Genomic DNA, 26,143 nt, shown 5'->3' on the forward strand with positions numbered 1-26,143 from the left:
GTTTAGTGCAGCTAAACTCAGATAAGCGTAGCGTGACAGATGCTTACTTTGATGACACCAGCATTATGTAGGAGTAGGTCACGGATAATAGGTACTGATTTGTAAATAACTGGACATGTGTCACGGCGAGATGTGCCGGTGTGTTTGTTAGAGCGGACCCGAAAGCAGACACTGGAGGAAGGAGCTGGTTTGCAAACAGAAGGCGAGCCTTTATTTCAGCTGAAAACATGAAACTATGAAACACCAAGAATAACTATGAGAAACTATAACTGACTATGATAACAAAAGGTAAAACTATGAGTATGACTCAGACTGTGACTGGGACTAGATGATATGAGGGAAATTGGCAGACGTCCCGACAATGAACAGTAAGAGACACATGACTTAAATACACACATGAGGTGATCAGGGGAAGTGGAGACACAGCTGACTAGGATGAACATAATGATGCACAGGAAATGTAAACTAAAACACAAAGACATGGAAACTGGACTTTCAAAATAAACAGGAAAACATGACAAGACACAGGCATGACAGCATTAACCAGGCAGACCAGAAACATGACAGATAAGACACAATAAACCACAAGGGGAACTGTAACACATGGGAAGATGACCCAAAGGAGACCTGCTAAACAATGAATAACTACAACTAAGGAACCCAGGATCTAAAAGTACTAACTATAAACAATGAATATCAAAATACAAGAAAACACAAAGCGCTGGGTCATACGACCCCGGACTGTGACAACATGAATAACTTGAGCTTGATATAATATATCAACAGTATATTTCTAACTAGGCAGCTCATTCTCTTTCTCTTCATACTTTATTTAAAGATAGAACACATTTTGGGGTCGACTTGAAAGAAAGGTAGATGTGAAATGTAAAAGTGAGGTCAGAGGTCAAATGTGACCTGATCTTAGCTGTAAACTATAATGTGATGTTAAGAATCCCCATATACCAGATCTTTTCCTACATTTTGCCAATACAAACAAAGGCAGCTGGATTTTAAGCAGAATTTCAAAGATAAAAGACATTTTAATGAAGGTTTGACCTAATTTGACCTTGAGGAGAGGTCATATATCATTCCCTGTATGCCTATATATTGTCAATACAAACAATGGCAGTAAGAAAAATAGTTTTAAATAGCTCTGTGCAACATTTCTATTACTTTGACTTTCAAATCAGCCTACTGAATTTAGTGAAGCCCTGCAAGGGACGTTGGAGAAAGAAGAAAAAAAAAAAAAGATGGACTTTTGCGAGATGTCCCTTGCAGGGCTCCGTAGTAAGCACATCAAATAAACAGGGCATGAAGTTTTCTAATCTTGATGTTTAATAAAAAAGTCTTTTAATTTTCTCAGTTTCCCCCGCTGGTATCAAAACCTGCACTGAGTATTTCAGCATCAAGTTTGAAATTCTAGTACCGCAAGCTGCGACAACACTAGATGATAATACGGATCCTTTTTTGTTTTACACCGTTTACCATTTAGTAACAAGTTCTGGCAAACCTATTCAGTACTGACCAAAAAAGTTACTGACCTATCAAAACCAATAGGAAAGAAGCTAAAGACCAGTTTTGATTACTCAGAACTATTCGTTAAACTTTAATAATGTGTTGGATTTCTCTCTCTTGCGTTGTGTCTTGTAACTTCAGCTCACTGCTGTCACTATAGATTGGTACCAAAAAGGTACAGGTAAAATTATCTATTAAGGCTTACCAGCCTCTATTAAAAGGCCACAGAGATTCAATCAAGAAATTCCTGTTATTTGGTCCCTGAATCTTTGCTTAGTTTAGAAATCTTCATTTAGGACATCCAGAATCAGAATGTGTAGATGTTGCTATATTATTAAACTGAAATCAGCTCCAGCTTGTTTCGCTCAAGGGTTTAAACTGTTCCTTTGGTCTATTTCTACTTCATCACGTGTGCATCGTTATTAAATCATGATCTCAAATAGAATAAAAGAATGTCCGATTCACTAGGAAACACTGTGTGCAAAGGTCGCATCGGTATGAGTTGTGATTAGCTGAGACCACAGCAGGTTTGTTCACAGCAGCTGCCTCTTGTTGGGCATAAAAGGTCATCCTGGGGCGGTGTGACCACTGCCTGAATTGTCACAAGTAGTTTCCATGGAAATCTGCTAAAGGTATTGTTATGAAAGATGGAAGCTCGTGAATGAGAGTTTGTGTGAGTAGGCTTAGCTATATCCCGATGGTCCCATCATCGCCTCGGTTTACTTACAGCAGGTAAGCTGGAGTGGTGTCTGTTAATTTGCGGCACGTTCCTGGAAGGTAGACCCGGCTGTGTTGCTTCATATTCTTGTGTGCATATGAGTGTGTCGGGGAGCAGATGGCTGCAAAACAGGTTGTGAAATATGCAGGAGCAGCTATCTCATCCTCAAATCCCCCCCCCCCCCCCCCCCTCCTCTCAGTGTGGATGAATGTCTGACCCCCACAGCCTCTCTGTTGATCCTTTTTTGCCTCAGTGTCTTGTAACATTTAGGTAGTTTTACCCAAAAGGTAATTACAGTACTGACACAAACACAAAAGTCCCACAGAAAAACTGCGTATGTGTATTTGAGGTGTCCTGCACACTCCACACTGAGGTGCATTAAGATTTCCACTGATGATGCAGGGAGGAGGAGAAGATATGTACGTGGGTGGAGGAGGTGGCAGAGATACACAAACACTGTATCAGGCTGTAATAATGCAGTGATGTAAGCACAGACAGGTGCACGCTGAAGAAGAAGTGGCGATGCATTGTGACATGCAGAGAGCGAGCGCAGAAACACCTAAGGCTAAATTTGAAACTCTGCCCTGTTGTTGGAGTTGACTTGTTGTGTTGAGTCACAGTCAGCTGGCTGTGGCAGACACATCAAGTGAAGCTACAGTGCACTGCATGGTGTATGCAGCAAATTGTAAATATAGCTGCGTGCTGCTTCCTCCCTCTCGAGGAGCTACCACAGTGATAGCGTTCTGGATCTTTTGACACACAGCGGCTTGCATCAGGGTAATGATGCTCTTAGTGTTGATGCCTGAGTCTATAGGCTGTTGGCTGTGATTATGCAGCCATAGTATTAAATGTAGTCACAGTTACTCTATAAAAAACTCTATAATGTCTTTTACAGTAACAATTTGAAGCTTGTGGACCTGAGAAGAAAGGCCCAAGTTCCCAGACCCCATCGTGTTGTCAAATTAGTGTAGAAAGTCTAAAACTGACAGGAATTCTACTTTCAAAAAATTGTAGGGTTGCAAAGGAAATCAGCATAATTTCACTGCACTGCTTGGTTAATTCTGCAGATCTGCTCGTTATCTGTATTCCGTACTTCGAAGTAGCCAGCTACATTACCACTGTACATATTATAGAGCTACCAAAAATACTGCTGTAATACAGTTGTATACATGTATATTTTATACAGAGGAACCAAAACGCTACCTTCTTATACTGCACAGAAGTTGTAAGGAAGCGGTCAAACCAAATCATAGAGTTACAAAGTAAAAGCTAAACAATTAGAACAGAAACTATGAAACAAAGCCCAAGACATTCGCTTCCTCTTAGATGAAGTTTGATGACGTTTTTATTAGGGGTGCAACGATACACAAAATTCACGGTTTGGTTCGGTTCGATACTTTGGTGTCACGGTTTGATATTTTTTGATACAAAAAAATGTTCATGCTTTTTTAATTTGTCATTTATTAAAATTATAAATATATATTTTAACTCAAAATGTACAGTTTTTAAATGTAATGTTGCTGAAACAACAAAATAATAGTAAAAAATAAATCTATCTGATCGAGAAATCACTCATCTTTGGAAAAGAGAGTTTATTACAGAGAAATGTCTCTTTCCAAAATAAAAGCTATATAATACGCTTCTTCTGGGCTATATTCTCAGCAGCATATTAAACATATCAGGTCCCCATAAGGAGAATCATGTGCTAACGGCTGTCTAAATGACTCGGGTAAAGTTTGTAGCATGCGTGCTTGTTGTTTTTGTTTGCTTCCACTTGTCTCTGCACTAGGATGATGTCGGCGTAAATGTGCAGTCACATTCGTTGTGTTTCCATTAGTGCTGTCAGGTTAATCTCGTTAAAATGACATTAACGCCACAACACGGCAAATCTCTGTTAACGAGCTAACTGCGCTAACACACTAGTTCCCACCCATGTAATTGAGCATTGTGTGGCACATCCGACATACTGTTTTACTTTTGTCCATGACGCGCTTACCTTCAGGGTCATACGTCACATGAAAACCAAAATAGTTCCAAAGGCCAGATCTGAATGAGGGTGGGGGAGGTTCAATTTGCCATGTTGCAATGAGCTTAGCTCCTGTCTTGCTAGCTTGAGCTGCGCTCAGTGGATCTGCGCTCGACAGTGCAGCCTAGGTGGAGTAGTCGAACGCAGATCCACTGAGCTCTCAACACAGACAGCATCGTCAGAAGAAAAGTTGATAAAATAAATTAAAAATTTTGTATTGTTCGATACATATGCGTACCGAACCGAAAGCACTGTATCGAACGGTTCAATATCGATACGAACCCCTAGTTTTTACCCCTCAGTCTTAAGGATGATGGGGTATTGTTGTCATGGCTTTCGGGTGGCTTTTAAAACAGGATGTTTAAACTGATACCAGAGGTGCTAAAAGTCTTGGACATCTTGAAAAAATATTAATTAAAGTGATATAAAAGTGATGTACCAAACTGTAATGATGGCTGAAATAAGAGTAATGAAAAAAAGAGATGTATCCTTATAGAGGCATCATTGTAAAATCCACAGTAAGTTTGTAAAACACGGATATCTTTAATAAAACAATAATTTTCTTGTTCTGTTGTAGTATCTGCTTCTATCATTATTTGAGTGTGTTTACATACACATAATATGGACCAAAAGGCTAAACAGAGAATAAAAGTTGTAATTGGGAGCAGAGAGGAAAGTAACGAGCACGGTTTAGAGAAAAGCTTTGAAAGCTGCAGTACATTTGAATATTTGAAGGTGAATGTGTTGTGAATTTGTAAGGTGATGACATGCTAACTGTTTATGACTAGAATTTAAAGTCGTACTTTTAATGTGTATGTGTTTGTGCGTTCGTGTGTGTGTGTGCGCACACCATACTCCGGCTATAAGTCAAGTCTGAGGGAACCATGGTTCTGTCGTGTTAACAGATGGCCCTCGGCTTCCCAAACACGGCGAACAGATCGCGCTGTATCCCAAGCAGCTCTGGCTGGGTCAGCCCCCACATGAATTCACTCTATCATAACACACTTGTCATCACATCTCACCCCAAACAGTGAGCTGATCAAGAAATACAAGTGCAGGACAGCGTAATATAAACCCAGAATACTGCAAACAGTCGCACACAAACATGGCTATCTGTATACCTTCACATTGACTCTCTGCTGTTTATCTGTTAGGTTTAACAGCTGTCCCTTTTTGTAACTTTATCTTTTTGATATAGGATTGCATGATTTTAACACTGACCACATATGTTTTGAGCCGTTTCCATCTCTGTTGGTGGTCTCACGTTGCTGTGGAAACTGGCATATTTAAGAGCTGATTGCCAGCTGATACTTTTCTGTAAATCAGCCTCCTACTCTGAGCCCAACAACAACACTTTCATGCTGTTTATCCACTAACCTTTGTGTTGTGGAACATGGCAGATTAATATTATTATTAATATATCCTGTGAACTAAATGCAATGTCATTAGCAGCAGATTGCCTTAGTAAATCTAGTTTTTATTTTAGTTAACGAAAAAAAAGTTCATATCTAGTTGTAATTTTTAGTTTTGTGTTACTTAACCATAATAACCTTGTTGTTCCTCAATCAACTGTGTTAACATCAGCATAAAAACAGGAGCTTCACTGCATGGTTTTCCATGGTTAAGCAGCTCCTGTGGGTGTGATGTGTTGATGGCCCAGTAGTTTTGTCCTTATCCAGTCTTTAAATCTGACGTCATTAGCTATGTCTGGGCCCAAACTCCGCTGCAGGTCCCAAAGTCAAAAGATCACTGCGGGATAACTGAGTTGAAAAACTGTCTAAATTCCATCATCTTTAATAAAATGATCAGCGTTCTGCTCTACCAGGTGTAACAATTAAGTTTAACATCCAGGCATCCATGAAAATGGAATTTATTAAATTTAACAGAGTTAGAAGTTAGCAGGAAGTAAGCTCGCTAGTTTCCATCTAAATGAAACACACCATGTTCTGACTGAGGGATTTATGAAACAAATTAAGACGTACAGCTCTGCTATCACTTCCAACATAAATGAAGACAAGAAACATAATATAAACAGTGAAACTGGCGGATGAACGCTAACTTTTTTCCACTCGATAAAAGTTAACGTTCCCGATGGTTAAGGACAAATGCCTTCACATGGCAGGATGCTGTAAACCAAACTTTAGTCAGGAGAACAACTGAGATAATGCATCCACAATACAAGGTTAATCATTAATATACTGCTGCATGCGCTGGGCTATAGTTACATCGTAGGGTTTTAATAACTGAGCTTTAAAATGAACAGCGGTAATAAAAACCGAGAGAGGCCCACAGTGATCACTGACTGTTTTTAGGGGCTTTTTGAGATTAAATAGAACAAGATACAAAGTATTAAAACATGTTAAAAGCACAACAGCCTTATTAAACGCAGGGTAGTTTGGGCCCGTAAGCAGGGTTCATCACGTCATCGCTTAAAGACGGGATAGTGAACACTCGTACATCCCTATAATAAGCTCATATTTCCCCATGTAGATTAATGAATTTCATGTTTATTTTTTTTTATAAATTCAAGTCACATACTAATAAGTGATAAAAAAACAAAACAATTAGTATGCTCTACTGCAGCGGTCCCTAAACCCCGGGCCATGGAGCGGTACCGGTCCGTGAGTCATTTGGTACCGGACCAATCGTTATTGTTATTTTTTTTAGCGTTTCTATCGTTAACTCGGTTTCCGTGGGTCTTTTCCTGTGTGTTATAAATAAATCTTCTTTTTTTTGTACCGGTACTGGTTGTATTCTGTTGTATTTATCCGTGACACCTTAAAGGCCGGTGTCTTTATTGTCAGACATAAACCAGTACGTGGCGCAAAAAAAGTTGGGGACCGCTGCTCTAATGAGTTCTTAGGCTTTTTTTCACTGAGCTCCAAATGCATGTAAATGTATATCGAGGTTCACAAAGTTTTCCAGCTTTTTAAACTTCTGACACCAACTATAAAGACACATTTTGCTTAGCATCACACAGAGGAAGTTTTTAAACTCAAGGGAAAACTTGACAGGGCTTCATTGCTTCCCCACATATATAACGGTTTCTCTATTTGCAAAAAGTGTGCCCACAGCGCTGCAGATAACTGCGCAGGTGGTTGATGTGGACAATATGACTGTTGTATTCTTCATGTCGAGTTATAAAACTTCACCATCTTAAGTTGGGTAGTTTATTCTTATGCCACGCTGCTAATCTTTGCTGTCGACACACGTCCAGCAGTTAACAAGAACACAAGGATAATGGGATCATCCCCTCTCACGTTGGTTCCCCTGGCACCAAAAACATACACTGTGACATCCAAAAAACATTAGCGTGGATACACAAAGCAGCTTGACATTCCATGAATAGCTTTCTTCATCTATTAGCTTGGCGCGCATACACATATACACAAGGAGCCACACAAAGCCAGCCGGTGCCAATCCATAGCTGTATCTGGGTCAGCACTAACAGAGATGAATCGAACAGAAGTTTCACATCGCCCCTCTTTCTTTCTTTCTATTCCATCGCTGTAGAAATGTAATTAATAACTGCAGCACTTTAGGGAGAGGGTGAATGGGAGAAGGAAGAGAGGCAACAAAAAAAAGTCTCAGAGGGGAGCAGGATGTGGGGGAAGGAAGTGAGAGACAGTTATATATCTTGGCAAGAAATCCCAGGGGTGTAAAAGTTTGATGCCACAAGGTGTAAGTAGCAGTGTTTAGTGAAGTGTTAAATGCGATGAATCTTTCATAACTTTTGGCGGTTAGCAGCAACTGGACGCTGTGTTACCTAGAACAGTAACCTAAACTGTAATAATATGTTTTGAAGTTACCTTATCCAGGATGCAGTGAATGAAGCTAATTTGTTTTGGTGCAATATTGCATATATTCATTAATCTCTGCTTGTGGTGGTGTGAATGAGGGATGATTGATATGTACTGAAAAAAGCGAGAATGCAGACTCAAAAATCAAAAAGCATCGAACTACTAATGAAGTTCATTCATTTGCACAGAAGGCAGCGTTTTAACTTTAATAAATGCTTCAACTGTTCTGACAGAGCATGTTGTAATTACATAGGTTGACTGAAAAGCTGCAAGTAATTTGTGGGAGCTCCGGGGGGGGGGGGGGGGGATGCGCCAACAACACTCACTATGAATGTTTCATGTTGGAAACTTTCTCCATGAATATTTCATCTGCAGAAATGTCAAAAAGAGAGCAGCATGGAGCAGAGTGGGCAGACAGCCTAATATTGTAGCGCTGCCCTGCTGCACCGAAATGTAGTGATGAAAGAGACATGAGGCAGATTTTTTTTTCTTTCTTATTTCTCCTGGGCAGAGTTATTTATGCAGAGGGCCATAACTAAAAGCTGTATCTTAACCATTGTGTGTGTGTGGTTTAGTCAAGAAGAAACACTCAGTTGGAACGCCAAAAGCTGTGTCATGAGCTGCACGTGCTCATTGTTATGTTTCTCAGTTGGAACGCCAAAAGCTGTGTCATGAGCTGCACGTGCTCATTGTTATGTTTGTCCGGGTCAAACAACATCATTTGACGAAATATATTTGTGACATTTTTCCACTTTTGTGTAGTTATGGGCTACTTGGTGGTAAAATATTCACTACCTTTTCTGATTTATTGTACTAAGTGGGGCAAGTTAGCATAACTGCTTGAGTTCTGCGGGTGATCTGCTAACAATGCAAAGACCAGTGCAGTCTATCAAAAGCAGCACAGATATTCAGTGTCAAGACTCAGTAAAGAGCTGCGGGGTAAAGCTAGCCTTGGCACAGCACTCATAGCTTTGAGTTACCCATCTGCAGTTATTACATGCTTGATCTGATAACAAATCCTTCTGGCTGTTTTTTTTTCTTGCATTATTATTTTAACACAATTTTTCTGTAAATTACCTGCTGCAAACTCATTTATGATTCATTTAAATATTCGTCTCCCCAAATTGTGTATGCTAAGGAGGAAACTTGCAAAGTACTTACAATACAATAAGGCCAGCTGTAACCCCCCCCCCCCCCCCCCCCCCAAATACTTAATTACATAATCTCGTTAAAATGACGTTAACGCCATAACTGCATTAACGCGGCAAATCTCCTTTAGCAAGTTAACGCAGATCACCCCATGTGTGGAGCTGCACGGTGTCGACGCATTAGCGCAGTTAGCTCATTTACGCGTTAGCGCTGTGCAACCCCACGTTAATGCCATAACCGCATTGACGCGGAAAGTCTCCATTAGCGAGTTAATGCAGATCACCCCGTGCGTGGGGCTGCACGGTGTCAACGCGTTAGCGCGGTTAGCTCGTTAGCGCAGTTAGCTCGTTAGCACGGTTAGCTCGTTAACGCATTAGCGCCGTGCAGCCCCACTCACGGGTTGATCCGTGTTAACTCGCTACCGGAGATTTGCCGTGTTAATGCGGTTATGCCGTTAATGCCATTTTAACGAGATTAACTCTGACAGCACTAATAATTTTAATTTTTTTTTTAGCACCAAAAAGAGCCCAGTGTGGTCCTTGATTTTTAGTGATGTAATCAGGATGATTAACTCAAAGCTTAAATACAGTGTAATATAATATGTATCATATACCATCTTCACCAACTTTGTTTAGTATATTAGCTTAGCAAGGTTGTGTGAACCTGATAGAAATGTCACTGATTGGTCGTTAATGTTAAATTTGTCAAGTTTTCATGAACCAAAACCTATTAGAAAAACGTTTCTTGCAAACTTAAACAGAGTAAATGGATTGTAGTCGTTGATGGTAACAATCTTGATAATCCCTCAGTCAAACTGAGGACCTTAAATGAGAACCTTAAATCTTATTTTCCCTTTTCAGATTTTGCGCACATATTTATGAGTGTTGAAGGGTTTTAGCATTCTTGTTGATTCAGGAACATGCGAGAATTTTGGCTTTTTGCCAAATAAAACAAGTGGAATCACAGTCTGTCAATGTTTAGTGCGTTGTTGTAAAAGCTTACTCGGACGTTTGATATGGGACCTTTTTCTTTCTGTTCTTAAAAGTAGATTAGAGCTTGTCTTAAAGTATGTATCAGTCTTTAGCAAGTATTGCAAATCTGTTATAGAGATGCCTTTTTGTGTGATTTACAGCTGTATGATGAATGGTTGTAACGCAAAATATTAGCTGAAAGTGTAGACAAATTCAAAAAGTTGGCATCAAATATCAAGTCCAGCCTTCGCCCAAGAAAGGGTGAAGACATTAAAATCAAGATCTTGCTGTTGTGCATATTGTCGCTCTCACCATAAACACATGCAGGTAAAGGAAGAAGGGTTAAACGCAGTCATTATGCTGTTATAAAGCTTCCCATCCGTCCTGTATCTTGTTCTCACCGTTTTCCCTGTTATTCCGCCTTCCACTCACTCTGTCCAATTGCTTGCATTCACCATTCAGTCCCCCATTTCAATTGGTCCATCCTGCTCAAGTATGACTCAGAAAGGTGTGTCGGTCTACTATGTGAACCAGCACAATGTGTGTCAGTGTGGGTGTGTTAAAGAGTGCTGGCACGAGTGGGTGTTACCATGCCCTGTCATTTTGAACGATGTCATGTTTCTTATTTACCTCTTCTCCTCTGGACTTTTCAGTTTGCTCTGCTGTTCCTCTGCGCTGCTCTCAAATCTGATGCGAATTCCGCTGTTTTTGTCTTTTTCTCACCACTGTGTCGCTTCCTGTCTCTTTTGATGTTCTAAGCAGGACAGCAGAGCATTCAGGAATTCCACTTAAATCTTTTTTTGACTGTAACTATTCATATTGACAATCTTTTTTTTTTCTTTTTTTTTAGACTCAGTGTTTGCTGGATATCAAAAATGGACATCCGGTCCTTGACAATGACGGTTGACATATTTTTTTCCGGCAGACGCTGAGTCTCAAGGTTTATTACTGAACCATTCACCATGAAGGATAGGGGCATAAAAGCAGCCACTGCATCCACCCAAACACCTGCCCCATAACTGTGTTACTTATTTCCGTCCGACCTTTATAATGCATCGTAGCTGCTTTTACGTCCCGTGTCCTGCTCTTCCCTTCACAGCCATTCCCATTCCAAACTTTTAAGTCCAATTTAATCCCTACATCTCATCCTTTACTTCCATCCATATCAATTCACTCCTTATCCCACTATTCCAATCAGCTGTAAATGTCTGACAGAGCCTTCAGATACATTGAGAAGCGATCCAGCAGCCATTACACCAATGAATCAAAGCCAGAGCAGTGCCTCGTATTGTTTTCAGATTCATTGTCAGGCCTCCTTTTCATGAGAGTAGTCGACACGGCATCCCTTCCACCTCACAGCTTACTCAGGACACCCTCACATGATCACCAGGTTCTGAGAAACTTTAGGCACTTTTTGTTCCAGAACCATATGTCACATATCCAATCAAACCCAACCTGCCCTCACCCACACGGTCACAGGATACCCATAGTGCTGTGCTGTAGGGTTCTTTACCATCAGTCCGACAACCAAGGACCCTTATTTTGTCTGTATTTCCCAAAACAAGACCACCTCGAAAATGTATGCCTTCATGTTTTTGAGTGTGGCCACGTCCAAAAGCAACTGCCAGGCCAAAATCCTAATCTTTTTAATGCCACCTCCCACAAAGGAGATGGTGAGTAAGGGAAGGTGAGTAAATAAAGAGGGAAACTTGGTCTTTGAGTTGTTTTTGGACAGGGAATTGTTTATGTCCTGTTAATTCTAAGAGTTTTTCCCTCCTGTTTGACAGACCCTTGGGCAAAATTTCAGCAGGGTTTTTAGATCTCCTTTAGATGCACTTAAAATCATTAAAGTAAACCTAAAGCCAAATGTCCACTGGATTGTGGATCTGCATTCGAGCTGAGCTACATTCTTGTAGTGTATGCAGGTAATGTTTCAGGGGTGGAGCATCATCCAGCCTCTTTTCTAAGATACTTTTAATTTTCTGTATTTTACTCTTTTAAGTGTGCCAACAAATGCTTTTGGGTAGTACTTTAGCTACTGATTGACCTCAGAACCCGGTAGCCACTGATAAAACTCATAACCTCCAATGTCTATCCTTAACTAAGACAGCGTGTTTGAGATGGAGGTTGTATTGAGGGCTGTACTAAGTACTAAGGCAGTGTATACTCTAACTTGAATAAGGATGACATTTATCTTTTGTCCTGCCTCCCTCCTCTCACCTGCTCTCACCCCTAGCTATTCGCAGCAAATTGCTGCCCCTCTGTGAGCGTCTGCTGGAGGTTTCTTCCTGTGAAATGGGAGTTTTTCCTTCCCACTGTCACCAAGTGCTTGCTCATAGGAGGTTGTGTGATTGTTGGGGTTTTTATAATTGTAGAGTCTTTAACTTCCAATATAAACAAGGTGACTGTTTCAATTTAGTGCTATAAAAATAAATTGAATTGAATTAAATTGAGCAATTTAGATGGTAATAATTGTAATAGTTTGGTCTCCTCTAAGAAGGCAACATTTGGTTTGTGGCTAACTCTTTTTGAATGTTTATAGTTGTGTTAATAACACAAATATTATCGTTAATTATTTTTATCAGTACAGCAGCAGCATGGGGATGACTTGGGGATGAATGGCAAACATATGACTTTTATAACTAACAACTAAATGAACATTTATTTCTATTTAAGCTCCATTAGCTAGGGTACTAATAATAATGATAATTGTAATCGACAATATTAAATCATTTTCCAATAAAATAAATAGATTCTTGTCCTCCAATTGCAATAAAGCTTATTCATTAGTAGAGACACAATGACATGGAGTCCCTCAAGACAGGCCTGTCATCTCAAAGAATGGAGTCAGTCTCAGATTACATGATTTTTCTTTTTCATTTTTAAAATCTTTCTTTATACAGCACCAAATTAAAACAACAGTCACTTCAAGGTTCTTTATATTGTAAGATAAAGACTCTGCAATAATTCAGAGTACACCCCAACAATCAGATGACCCTGCTATGAGCACTTGGCGACAGTGGGAATGAAAAACTCCCTTTTAACAGGAAGAAACCTCCAATAGAACCAGACTCAATGAAACAGGACAAAAGACAGACTGTGGATCAGAGCCAGAGATTAATAACAATAACATGATGATAAGATAGAAGAAACTGAGACAGGCTAAAAAAAATTACTAAAATTATTATGAAATTATAACATTTTGGGGTAAAAAGCTCATAAAGACGGATGAATGGAGCCATTTGAATGGCAACTGGTGCTCTGCTCAGCTAAGACAAAGATGCAGCTTAATGCAGCCAGATCTGGTGGACATTAACTGTAAAAGTAATGAAGTTGAAATAATTGTAAAGTTTTATTCTGTATGAACCCCCAGCATTTTCAGGGTTCATTTTTAACCTAACAGGGAGAACAGCAGGCATAAGAAGCTCTAAGTCCCTGCCCCTTTTGCCCCGGCTGGTCCTGTTACACTTTCACACAAAAGCGGTGTCGCGAATGAGGATGGAAGCGCAAAGAGCAGATGCCGGGACCTTCACGGGCGGTCGGTCACGGCCCCTCTGTGCATTTGCGCTCATCCTCATTCCTTTTCAAAGCTCAGAGAGGAGGCTCCACCTGCCACATCAGTGAAGGACGTGCAAGGAGAAGGGGAAGTGGAGACAGAGGAAGTGAAAGTGGGAGCCGAAGCAAAATCATTTTCCATTCCTCTGAATGTTTTGGTAGCCCAGCTGGCTTAGGGGAGGAAAAAATAATTGCCAGTGTGATTGAAAGTAGGAGTTGCGTGAGCTCTGCTCCTCATTAAGGAGAAGCTTTCTTTTTCTCCAGTGGAGGCAAAAAGAGCAGCGGGAGTTAGAGCAGGGGAGCAGGGGCAGCCGGTGTAATTTGGCTCCCTAAACTTTCACCTTCTCTTCTCACACTTCATTCGCTATGCTCCTCCAGAGACTAGTTGAGTTTTAGCCAAACGGTTTATGTCTCTCACTTTCTTCTCCCTTATCCACATATCTCTTGTTGGGCCTTGCCCTTGCTGCCACATCCATAATGTTAAGGGCAGTGCTCACTTACTTACTCAGATCACTTTTTCAGGGAGAGGAAAGTGAGCCAAGCTTTAGCTAACTTTAGCTATGGTGTAGAAAACTTTTTCTTTACTCTAAAGGAATGTAAATAGGGCAGTAGGACAAAAAAACAACATGTTATGCAGAATATCTAAATGAATGAGATATAGGAGATGGGGTGGTAAAGCAAAAGTATTGCTCCTCTGTGTGTGTGTGTCTGTCTGGCTTAGCCGGCAGTGCACCTGCAGACGGTAAGTAGAGCAGAGTAAAAATAATGTTTGCTCATTCAGAGATGATGGACGAGCTCGTAAATGCAAACTCCCAGTGAATGAACCAAGCTGTTGCGTCCCCGCAAGGGCCATACCCAAAACCCCGTTTCAAAAAGCATGTGTCCCAGACATTTTACATCTGCTTTATCACTGTCTACTCAGAGGCCAAGTGCCAAAACATCCATAAGAGTTTGGGCGTTTATATATATAAATATATATGTAAAAAGTCGCAGACAAGATGAGGAAATGTTGGTGCGGAGATAATTCCAGGTGCCGTCCTGCTGCAAAAGCAAAGCAGGTGACGGGAGCGCGTCAGCTTGTGTTAGCACATTAATTTGAAAAGCCAGACCGCTCACACCAGAAGCCACATCGTTTTCACTGTCTGGCACGCACATGTCTGCGGTCAGACTTCCACCGCTGGCCGCCCCCGCGGTTCTGCCTGCACCACTGACATTCAGGTTCATCGCTCCTGCTGTCAATATCAATAATTACCAGCGGGCACAAAATTGGCTCTCAGCGAAGATGAACTGGAGCACAAATATAGAATGAGTTCACTTGAAGGCACTCCTTAGAGTTCAGACCTCAACAAGTCTTCAACTCTCCGTTATTTACCTTGACAGCACCAAAGACAACAAAGCAGGTTTATTATCAGAGGCAGGCTTTATTTCTTAATGTTCTGTGCCCATGAGTCTGACTTCTCATATGTGGCATAAACAAAAGTTTTCAGGAAGAAACTATTAAAAGACAAACACCTTAACTTGTTTAAATATCGTCGATTTAGGGACATATTTTCGGGCATGACCCTTTAGCCTCTTAGTTTTAGATCCCTATCTTTAAGTAAGACTTCTGACCTCTTCGTGCTCAGTGGAGGACCGTTGTTTGCATTGTTGTGCATGCAAAAAAACATGCGTCCATGCTTTATTAAATAAATAAAATAAATAAAAATCAGCTTTCTCCTCCATCCTCCGTCGAAGTCCACCATCTTGAATGACAGCAGAACGGCATTGAGGGCTTTCTTTAAGACTGCCACACATGAAACTATTAAATGGGAAGGAACCAAGCTGACTGGTGAGCACCAACTGACCTTTCTAAATAAGAGTGGAATGTCAGTAAACTGGTCATCTTGCACAGATAGAAAAGTGTAAATAAACTCCAAATGAAGCCAGGTCTTAATGATAAATCCCCACAGCACTGTTTCCACCAATAGAAGCAATAATAGATTAGACATATCACATCATTGCTTTACTCTGAATTTCTATTTTTAACAGAAATATTAGACTCGATCCTTAATTCCAGGTGCTGCAACTCTGCTAGTCTTTGTTTAGCGTGCTGTCAATGAAATGAACAACCTCCCACGCAAAACTCTTACATCAAAAGCTTTTCGGCAGTTCCTATGACAGGACATAAAATCTTATAGGAAGTGAAAAGTGGCATTTCTTTCACTTATTTAACACTGAATCGCATGTTTTAGCTGTAATTAATTAATGCAAACAGTATTTTTGCTGCTATGAAGGAGCACTTACATCAGATCGATAGGTCTGACCGCTTCCCTTTGTTGTATCGCTAAAGATAACGCAGCGAAAATGCTAAGGCATGCCACGCGTAATTATAGCGTAGGCGGTTTCATCCTCTTGAGCGCATTTTATCCTGCCTTTAATTGATGTGTTTGTGCCTGCAGTCAGTTTTGAGGAGGCCATTAGCTGACTGTGTTGTTTTTATTTTGAATATCACGCTTATATTTTAATTAGATTTGTGTCTTTTGTTTGTATTTAATTGGGAAAAATAGCCTAAGTCAAAGATAGCAGTACTCGAACGCGCGATCATTTTAGTTTAAAGCTAAACGAGTTACCTTCCTCCCTTTTTGTCAAGTCACGCTCAAAGTTTCTGAAGGGCAGCCAATCACAGGTTTTGACATTGACCGCCATAAATACAAAAAGGAATACTGCATACAGTGGGATAGATGGAGCTCAACATTTATAACTTTGCACCTGCTAAATTTTATATCATAAATACACATCTTGATTCAGATAGATAGATATGTGTGTCTTTTTTCTATACTGGTTTTCCTGATTCAATAGGGAACCCTGTAGGCACACACCATGAATGGCACACACATATGGTAAATGGCCTGCATTTGTATAGCGCTTTTCTAGTCCATAGGACCCCAAAGCGCTTTACACTACATTCAGTCATTCACCCATTCACACACACATTCACACACTGGCAATGGCAAGCTACATTGTAGCCACAGCTGCCCTGGGGCGCACTGACAGAGGCGAGGCTGCCGGACACAGGCGCCACCAGGCCCTCTGACCACCACCAGTAGGCAAACATGGGGTTAGTATCTTGCCCAAGGATATTTGACATGCAGCCAGGATGCAGCCTGCACTGTAAACCCGAATAAGTTACCAGAACTCAAAAAAATTGAGGCAATCGATTGCCTCAATTTTTTTGAGTTGATCAACTCAAAAGCCAAATTTTTCCAGAACATAAAAGTTTGGATTACATGGTACTTGTATCTTTTGAGAACGGTCAACTCAAATATTTGCAGTTAATATGACTTAAAGTTTCAAGTTTACAAATTCAAAGAAATAAGTTCACAGAACTTATAAAAAATAAGTACACAACTACAACATTTTTATGTTAACAAAACTCAAATGTTTATTAGTTTGTGTTGTCATTATTTTAAGTACACGTTAGTCAAATATGTTGACTACTTGATACTTAAAAACATGTGACCCAAAACTTAAAATTTTTGAGGCAATTGATTGCCTCAATTACACTGAGTATCGGTAACTTAATATGCAAAAGTCATAAACATCTGCCATTGAACAGTATCTTGCCTGCTCCCTTTTAGCACTATGTTGAAATTAAATACATTTAAAAAAAAAAAAAAATTACATAAATTAAAAATAATTAACAAAAACATTTATAAATTAAAATAAGTAGACCAAAAATTGTTTAGTCAGGAAAACTGTCAGAGTAATGAAAAATAATAATTAATAATATCAAAATGTGCTTTTGGCTCTCTGGCTAATATCTGAATAAGACAACAAGGCAGCAATTTGAGTGAATTACAATGCTATTTGTTTTACATTAACCAGTATCAAACAGTGAAATTTAGGTCATCTTGCGCAGCCCACAATGTTTTGGAAATAGTATTACGAAAAACATTAAAAACATACAAAACATTAGTGTTGCTTTGCATTATGTTAATGAGAACAAAGGCACGTTGTATAGTTTGGACCTATTGGCTGAACACCTGTAGAGTAATCTAATAATGTTTTGAGGCATTATTTAGATGAAAGGAGAGAACTTTGAACTAGCCTTTTATAATGCTTCACCCTGCATCCTTCTTTCAGATGAGTTCCTACATAACCAAGTCATTCTTGAGGGTCTGTAACCTGGGTGACAGTTTACCACTTTCTAGACCAAATAAAATCTTTTGAGTAAATTCTAAAGTGTTGGTCAGGGCTTTGGGGTAGCTGAGGTGAAGTGCATAGATCAGTCCAAACATTACTAGGAAGGCTTCACCAAATCTGGGGAGACTGAACACGGCATCACTTTCAATGACGACAGAGATTTTCACAGGTTGGTAGTGAACTGGACTTGTTGTGTGATGGTCACTGATGACAGTGAAGAGGGCCACTTCAACACCATCAAGCTCCAACTCATCAGATTCGTCCTGAATTAATGAAAAAGAGATACTAATCACAATCTAACCCAAGAAATACAACAGACGACATATAATTTCTCATTTTACCAACTCCCACTGAGATCCAATACCTCTTTTACAAGGGAGACCTGAGTCTCACTGTAAGAGGTGAAAAACAGAAGATCCATGTTCTGCACACATAAATCAGCTAATTCACCAGAGAATCAAGTGGTGTGAGATAGACTGAAACTAAGCTAAAGGAAATACACAGGAGTAGACTAAACAAAGTCCAAACAGTGCATCAAAATACATGTTTGTACTTTGATGCACTGTTTATATACACAGTAGTATCTGTTAGATACTTAAGGACACTCACAGTGCAGGTTCTGAAAAATCCAGAGACATCCTCATGCAGATAGACAGGAAGGGCAGGGAGAACGGTAGTGCACTTGGTGTGGATATCATGGATTTCCTATTTCCAGATAAAAACAGAATTTTATATACTGGTGAGTTTACTGAACAACAACAAAAACAACAGTCAAATCAGAACATATGTCCACAAATAACCTGTTCACATCTTTAATACAGTCAGACAAATAGCAAACACAAAGTGGAGTAATAGCAAAATTCAAAAAGCTCATTTAAATCAATGAACCTGTCCAATGTTCCACTGGTTCAACCTATGAAATGTGTAACAATCTATTATTACCTGTTCATTGTGAATTCTTAGAATTTCAACCAGGGCATCTGCTGTCTTCCCAGTTTTTGATGCCCTGGCTGAATAAGGTCATCAGTCGAGGAAGATGGCGGTCAAGTTCAGCGTAGAATGTATTGGGCAGGTTCTGATTTGTAATCCGCTGAAACTCTGCATACAACTACAGCAGAAGGACAATACAGTTCAATTTGAAGAATCTCGCACATCTTTATAAAGCAGCAAAAAGCTGCCACATGAGTAAGAATTACAATTTTCATTTTAAACAGAGCTGATCCATATTACCTCAGACTCCATTTTTAGAGCAGGCCAGAGGTCCAAGAGCTCCTTCACAACCCTAACCCTGCACATATAGTTTAAAATATAGCGTTTCTAACAAGAAAACTGCTTGAAAGCACTCTCACTGCAGACAGGCATCTCCGTTGTGTAACTGCAGGGACAACGGGCTTGTTTGGACCCAACTATTCTGAGTCATGAGAGGGGGTTTAAAAATTTAGAGAGATTAAAATACTTTGTTTCATACTAGGCGACCGGGCGCCACCTCTAGAGCAAGTAGTATCTAACTTTTTAAACAGCCTGCGACCCTCATTACAACAACTTAATGCTAGCTCTGCAAGCGGCAAAGTTTCCTTCGGGGAGAGCAGCAAAGCACATAAAAAACACGGACCGACATTTCTGCTATTCTTTTCGACACGCACCCAAAATACAACTAAATATTCGTATTTTAACAATAAACCAATATCAACATTGAAAACTTACTGTAAGTCCAGTGATGCTAGTTGCTGCCGTTAGGTCCAACTTTCTCCAGTCGTCCGTGTTGCCTCTTTGGTGCTGTTCCCGCCCATATACCTTTACTTCTTCTGTGTTTCGTATTAATGCTCATTAGCGCCGCCTTCCGCTTCGGAGGGTGAATCAGAGATTAACTCGGAATAAAAATTGATTCCTGCAGCTGCTCAACACTTACGGAAAAAATTAAAAATATATATGTAGGACACAGTGATAAAACAATGAATATTAAAATAAATACATTTTGTCTTCCACTAATGCATTTAAGACAATTTGATTTTACTTATTTGGTGAAACACTTTGAGATTTTATTGTATTTTAGCATGTGCTACATAAATTAAGTTTATTATTAAATCCTACCTACTTGAAACAACAAAAATAACAGGACTTTACCATTCTTATATGTCCTAACTTAACTGTGTTACGTTGTGCTTAAGTTATTATTTTAAGTGATGCTTACTTAATATAGAAATAGTTAAATTCAATCAAATATTATTAGTTTCATTTACTCAAAAAGAAGAACATGTTATACGAACTTGACATATTTAAGTTAACAGAACTTTTTAAAGACTTTGAGTATACACTACTTAATCTGTTTAATTACTTTGAACATTCGGGTTTACAGTGTGGGATCGAACCACCGGCCTTCTGATTAGTGGCTGACCTGCTCTGCCACCTGAGCTACAGCCACCCCACATACACACTGGGAATAGTCTGAGTTCAGCACAGCTGCAGTCACAGTTAATTGGGTAGACAGGGAGTGCTCACAACACCCAAAGGATCTTTTTTTAAATGTGTGTGTTCCCTTTTACATCCCTTTACTCGTGTGACCTAGAGCCTCTCCTTCACTGATGGAGTGTTAGGGTGATAGATGGAATGAGTCTTCTCTCTCTTCCTCACCCTGACTCCCAGCCTATCCATCCATCCATCCATCCATCCTCTCTGGACAAAAAGGAAGGGGTGAGGAATGAAGTGATGGATGAGTATGGAAAAGTTTCCTAATGCGTTAATGTTCTTCTCCTGAGAGGAGGGGAGCAGAGGAGATAAGGAGAGGCCGTGTCACGTGATGATCAGGGAGAAAGACGGCGAGAGGGCCACATCTCCAACCTGGAATAGCCCGACAGCAGCCGCCTCCCTGGAGTTTCTCTTTCAAACCCACGTTGAGCACTTGCTGTTTGTCTCTTATCGTGTCAGGGGAGAGTTATTTAAAAATGAAAGAAAGCAAGAGAGAAAGAAAAGAAAATTTGATCAGAGGGGAGGGGATCTGATTTGATTAGTCGTGACTCCAGACCACAGGAGCGCTTGGCTGTAGTCTCTCTTTCTCTCTCTTCATTATCTGATCGGCCTTCTCTTTTTGCATCTCTTCCCATACTCTCATATTCGTAATGGGAGTCAGCCATTGTGAGTGACTTTAATGCACTGATGTTCCACTAACAACTTTCCTTTAAAACAAGGCTTCGTCGACTCCAGTCCTCAACACAGCAGCTCTACTGTATGTTGTCCCAGTGTAAAACCTCCTGTCTCACTTTCTGAACATCACCACCTCCTCCTTCTCCTTCTCCTCCTCCTCCTCCTCCTCCTCACCCCTGCCTTCACCCCAACTCCCCCCAACCATTTCCCACTTCCAACAGAAGCTCAGAGTAAGCCCTACTACTCGGATTACTCCCCCACCCGCCTTCTCATCCACAAGATGTGCACCAGCCACTACTTGGACCTGTTCATCACCATCGTAATAGGCCTCAACGTCATCACCATGTCAATGGAGCACTATCAGCAGCCTAAGGTCAGATGTTTGGGAAAACAGGATGCTGGCTTGGCTCAGTCCTTTGGAGGAAAAAAAGAGAAAAAAGTTTTACACATATGTATACATGTCAATCTAAAAAAAATCACTATGTTTGAATATTAATATTGAATATAAATGAAAAAATATTCATGTTAAATATTAAAAATTCCTTTGGATGTTCTTTTTCCATGAGTGGTTTTTAATTACCATCTCATATCAGTCACTTCAGATGATAATGAATACAGTGCAGCTTCTCATAGTCCTACAGTTACAGACAAATGCACGCTCTTTTGTTGTGTCAGGAGTCTAATTCTTCAAATTTTGCCAATTCTTTCAAGTTTTCCTGCCATGAAAATAATATAAAAAGCTGATTATTGGCAACGCACGTTGGCTGTTAGACACTCCATTCCTTAATCTTCAGGTCAGTGGCGTCTAAAAACGAATGTTGTTGGAATTCTAGTTCAGCCTTCCAGAAACATGAGGTTTATAGCTTTGAATGCTTTAGGAGACAGTGTCAGGTGAACAAGCCTTTCCAACGATAATAAAATACTAATGAACAAACCCCCCGCCTCACCAGTTCTTTGAACAAGGCTGAGAGAGGGATAAGGTCATCAGGGAAAACAAATGAAAGTTAGATAAGAACTGTAAAAAGCTTGGCTAGAAAGGCAGTGGTAAACTATAGAGGGAGGTCAAAAGAATAAATACTGAATATTTGGACAATCAGTGAAAAGAAAAAAGTCATATTAAAGGACTTTAAATAATGCTCCAAACTGTAGAGAATTAAGGTAACCAGGTTTAGCCCAGATCCAATCCATTAAAGAAAGGTAATTATATGAGAATCACTGAGGTCTGGTTATGGATTCTGAGGATTTATAGTCTATATTTTAATCACCATCAGGCATCAGGCTTTGCCAGCTGGGATTTCTCCAACACTCAAATATGAGTCCATCACTTCATGTATCACATTGTTGGCCAACAACAAACTGAGGTGGATTTTTGAAAAAATAAATGTGACTGAGTGGATAAAGTTGTTTTAAGCAAGATGCATCAGATATCAATGGAGAGTCAACAAAAGCATAGGATTGCATTACAGGGTGGATAAGGGTATTGTAAGGCATGGTATATGAAAATGTAGAGCAGGAAGCTAGATCCTAGCAACATGCTAAGAATATTAGTAGACAGTAAAAAATTACATGAGCCCTAAATTGAAGTTGTTTTTTGAATTCTCTAAATATCTGGCTAGTACCACAATATAATGTTTGAATTGTTGCCTCTGATTGCCATCACAGTGGATTTTAGATCAAACAATCAAATTTCAACTTTTAACTTTAATTCAGGGATTTCATAAAAGCCTTGCATTAACTGTTGATGAATTATAGCCATTTTTATGCATGTTACCCCATTTTCCACTGTTTCTGAGGCAACTGATTGACAAGCAGGTTCACGGGCATGTGAGGCCCAGGTCCAGAGAAAGTGAGAGAGTCTATCTTAAAGCTGAAAACAATTAACCTATTAAACAGACAGCAAAAACTTTAGGAGTCACCAAATCATCAACTAGTTGTTTTTTTTTAAAAAAGGACATGATGACAGAATTCTTTCCATGGTTAAGAAAAACAACTTCACAACATCTGTCAAAGTCAAGCACACTCTTGAGTGGGCATATCGTTGTCGACCCTAAAATGAAGAGACACCTTCATGAATGTAAATATAAAAGGGTTTACAACGAAGAAAACATCTAAAACAGTTCTGTCACTGGAGCCTATCCCAGCTGTCTTAAGGCGAGAGGCAGGGTACACCCTGGACAGCTTAACAGTCTGTCGTAGGGCAAAGACATAGACACAACCATTCGCAGTCACATTCACTCCTATGGGCCATTTAGAGTTTCCATTCTGCATGTCTTTGGACTGTGGGAGGAAGTTGGAGTACCTGGAGAGACCCACACAAACACAGGGAGAACATGCAAACTCCACACACAGAAAAACCCTGGCCTAATGGTGGAATTGAACTCAGGACATTCTTGCTGTGAGGCAACAGTGGTAACCACCGTGCCACTGTGCTGCCAGACAGGCAGCTCAGTAGGTAGACTGGTTGCCCCATGATCAAAAGGTCAGGGGTTCAAATTCGTACCAGATCTACACAATGGCTGCCCACTGCTTCACTGAGTGAGTGGCTTAAATTCAGAGGACTAATTCCCTATGGGATTAGTATATGTTTATATATAATTTGTATAGATGAAAGTGAAATTATGTTGGGGGAAAAGGATTCAGAAGAAGGGAAACAGCTCGTGATCCAAAGCATAATACGTCATCTGTCAAACACGGTGGAGGCTGCCTTTGGAAGCGAGCCACTATTGTCTATTGATAATGTGACGTTACCAGGAGAAGCAGGATGAGTTCTACAGTATACAGAGCTGTGCTCTCTGTCGCTGCAAAAGATTTTCATCCGAGTGCGGAGAGAGTCCTTACATTTAAAATAATGCTAGTTAGTTCAGTTACTTTTGAGCTTCTGAAAATGGGGTACCACATGTCAAAACAGCTGTAATTTCTAAACAGTTACCACAGTTCAGCCAAACTTATAATAAATCTGCGAGTACTGCATTTGGGTCCTCTTTCTCTTCACACCTGACCGTGACAACCCTGAGGCATCTTTATCATTTGATTTAAAATCTACTGTGGTCACAAACTGAGTTACTGTCCAAACATTTATGGAACTAACCATATAAAGCTGATCTCTGTCAGTAGGTACTAGAGAATATGTTAAGGTACAATAGAAGGTTTGGTGGTTTAGAGCAGTGATTGGTTAAACTGAATGATGTTTTCAAGGAGCCGTTGGTGTCAGATTAGAAGCTTTTTGGCTAGAATGTGGGGGTTTTACTTTTTAGTACAACAGAAGGTTGTACCAACGGATACCCTTAAGAGAAACAGAATGTTGTTTGTTAGAAGGCAGTAAGACTGAACAGTGTTATTGGTTAGGATAGAAAGTTTAGCACAACAGATGGTGGCCAATACAGTGCAGCATCTCTGGGAAGAGTAAGAGGTTTGCTAAAATGCCTGGAATTTGTTTTTTGTTTGTTTATCTTGTACAACAACATCATTAGTAAAATTGTTATTAGATAGAATTGCCGAGTATAGATATTAAATAATGTTAGGTAGAACTGAATATATTTAGTTTGATAAGAGACTACTTGGGAGTATGATATGTCAACAGAGAGTGCTAGCATAAAATGTTGTTATAAGTGTAAAATCTTCCTGCAGGAATCAATCAATGGTCTCTGACTGCTTTTAAAGTAGAACAAATTGTAGAAAATAGAAAATAATAGATGGCTGGCATCAAGGGATTTATCACAAACTGGTGTTAGTGTATGAACTGCCACCAGTGAGACTTCAGTCCAATCCCTCCTGATGACCAGTTCCCTCCACAGCTCTCTGTTAAAGGTCAGTTTTTACATGCAGATGGGAAATGTGAATTCTCCCTCCAGCAAAAAAAAGAAAGAAGGAGAAATGGCCACTTTGATTCTAATGGGCTTTTCATGGAGAATGAGGGAGGAACAGAGGGGATGGTGTGATCTATTCATGGAATGGCTAATTCTGAAGAAAGGACAGCCTTTGCATTATGGACCCTTTAGTATTTTATGTAAGGATTATAAAAGCATGAACGTGGTTTATTTAAGCTGCAAAACTAAGCAGCATAACAAGCCATTCAGTTTAAATCAGTGTTTTCCCATTAAAATATGAAAAAGATAGCAGCGAGGTGAGATCATTTCATTGGTTTTCTCTGCAGCTTCAGCACATTTCGATAAATAATGAAAACCACAGATCGCCATGGTGGAGTAAGAGAGAAAATTTAATGCCGGCTTTACAGAGTTGTTAAAATGAATACTTTTGCACTTTATGAATCTGTAACTTTTTTTTATCATTTCTCTCAGGAGCTGGATGAAGCACTGAAGATCTGTAACTACATCTTCACTCTCATTTTTGTGCTGGAGTCGGTCTTCAAGCTGGTTGCCTTCGGCTTCCGACGCTTCTTCAAGGACAAGTCAGTATATAAATCTCTCGCAAGTTCCCCGACGTGTCATGTTGAACTTTCCTACACTGACACAAAGAAAAACTGAGATTCTGAAGAAACATTTGCCTCCTGTTTTTCGGTTCTGACATTTGGGGTGGATGTGATATTTTAGTAGATTAGTGGTTGCAAGCACTTGTCTTTAAATTGTGAGTCATGTAGAAAATCTGAGGCAGCGTTCAGACAAGTTAAATGAGCTTTTTCTAAGGTGCTCCAGCGACTGGTTCTCAGAGAGGCCTGCATGAATACAAACAGCCTTGTTAAACACCAATAAAACACAAATGCCTTAGATGATTTCATAGCTTTGAAATCTCTGGCTTTCTGGTGAAAACCACACAATAATACACAAACACAATCCCAGCAGCATTGCTGCATACTGGCACATGTTGCATATAAAGAAATACACCCACTAAACCCACACGCTTCAGTGGAGACATCGTGTTTCTGGACCAGAGCTGACCACCTAGGAGTCCACGATGTCTGTCCCGTTCACCAGAGAAAGACCATTATCCTTTTCAAGTCTGGCAAGAACCCAGTTTAAGAACAGCTCAGTCCACAACCTTTTATTTTTGTTTCCAGGTACAGCAGCATTTAGCCAAAAAAAACCCTGAGCTAATTTAAAAATACATATATAATTTCAGGCGGATTGAT

At 39.9% G+C, this 26,143-nt stretch overlaps 1 protein-coding gene and 1 long non-coding RNA gene across 12 annotated transcripts in view; one reads left to right on the forward strand and one right to left on the reverse strand.

Moving 5' to 3' along the window:
- cacna1g (calcium channel, voltage-dependent, T type, alpha 1G subunit) overlaps positions 1-26,143 on the forward strand; it is a 332,915-nt gene that overhangs the window by 273,473 nt on the left and 33,299 nt on the right. For 8 of the 10 annotated variants that reach the window (XM_080872626.1, XM_080872635.1, XM_080872630.1 and 5 more), the window contains 2 exons: positions 21,279-21,430; positions 25,356-25,465. In XM_080872626.1, the coding sequence (XP_080728752.1) occupies positions 21,279-21,430; positions 25,356-25,465 (262 nt within the window). The remainder of the gene's footprint in view (positions 1-21,278; positions 21,431-25,355; positions 25,466-26,143) is intronic. The other 2 variants (XM_080872629.1, XM_080872631.1) reach the window with 1 other exon arrangement.
- Positions 17,122-20,237, reverse strand: LOC308390532. 2 transcript variants are annotated; one of them, XR_013970454.1, is made up of 5 exons: positions 19,621-20,237; positions 19,147-19,204; positions 18,859-19,024; positions 18,526-18,621; positions 17,122-18,179 (listed from the first exon to the last, which is right to left on the reverse strand). It is a non-coding gene; the product is annotated as an uncharacterized lncRNA (long non-coding RNA). The 2 variants fall into 2 exon arrangements; XR_013970455.1 differs by lacking the exon at positions 19,147-19,204 and having other exon boundaries at positions 17,126-18,179; positions 19,621-20,198.

Source organism: Rhamphochromis sp. 'chilingali' (assembly GCF_963969265.1).
Source record: "Rhamphochromis sp. 'chilingali' genome assembly, chromosome: 22".
NCBI lineage: Eukaryota > Metazoa > Chordata > Actinopteri > Cichliformes > Cichlidae > Rhamphochromis > Rhamphochromis sp. 'chilingali'.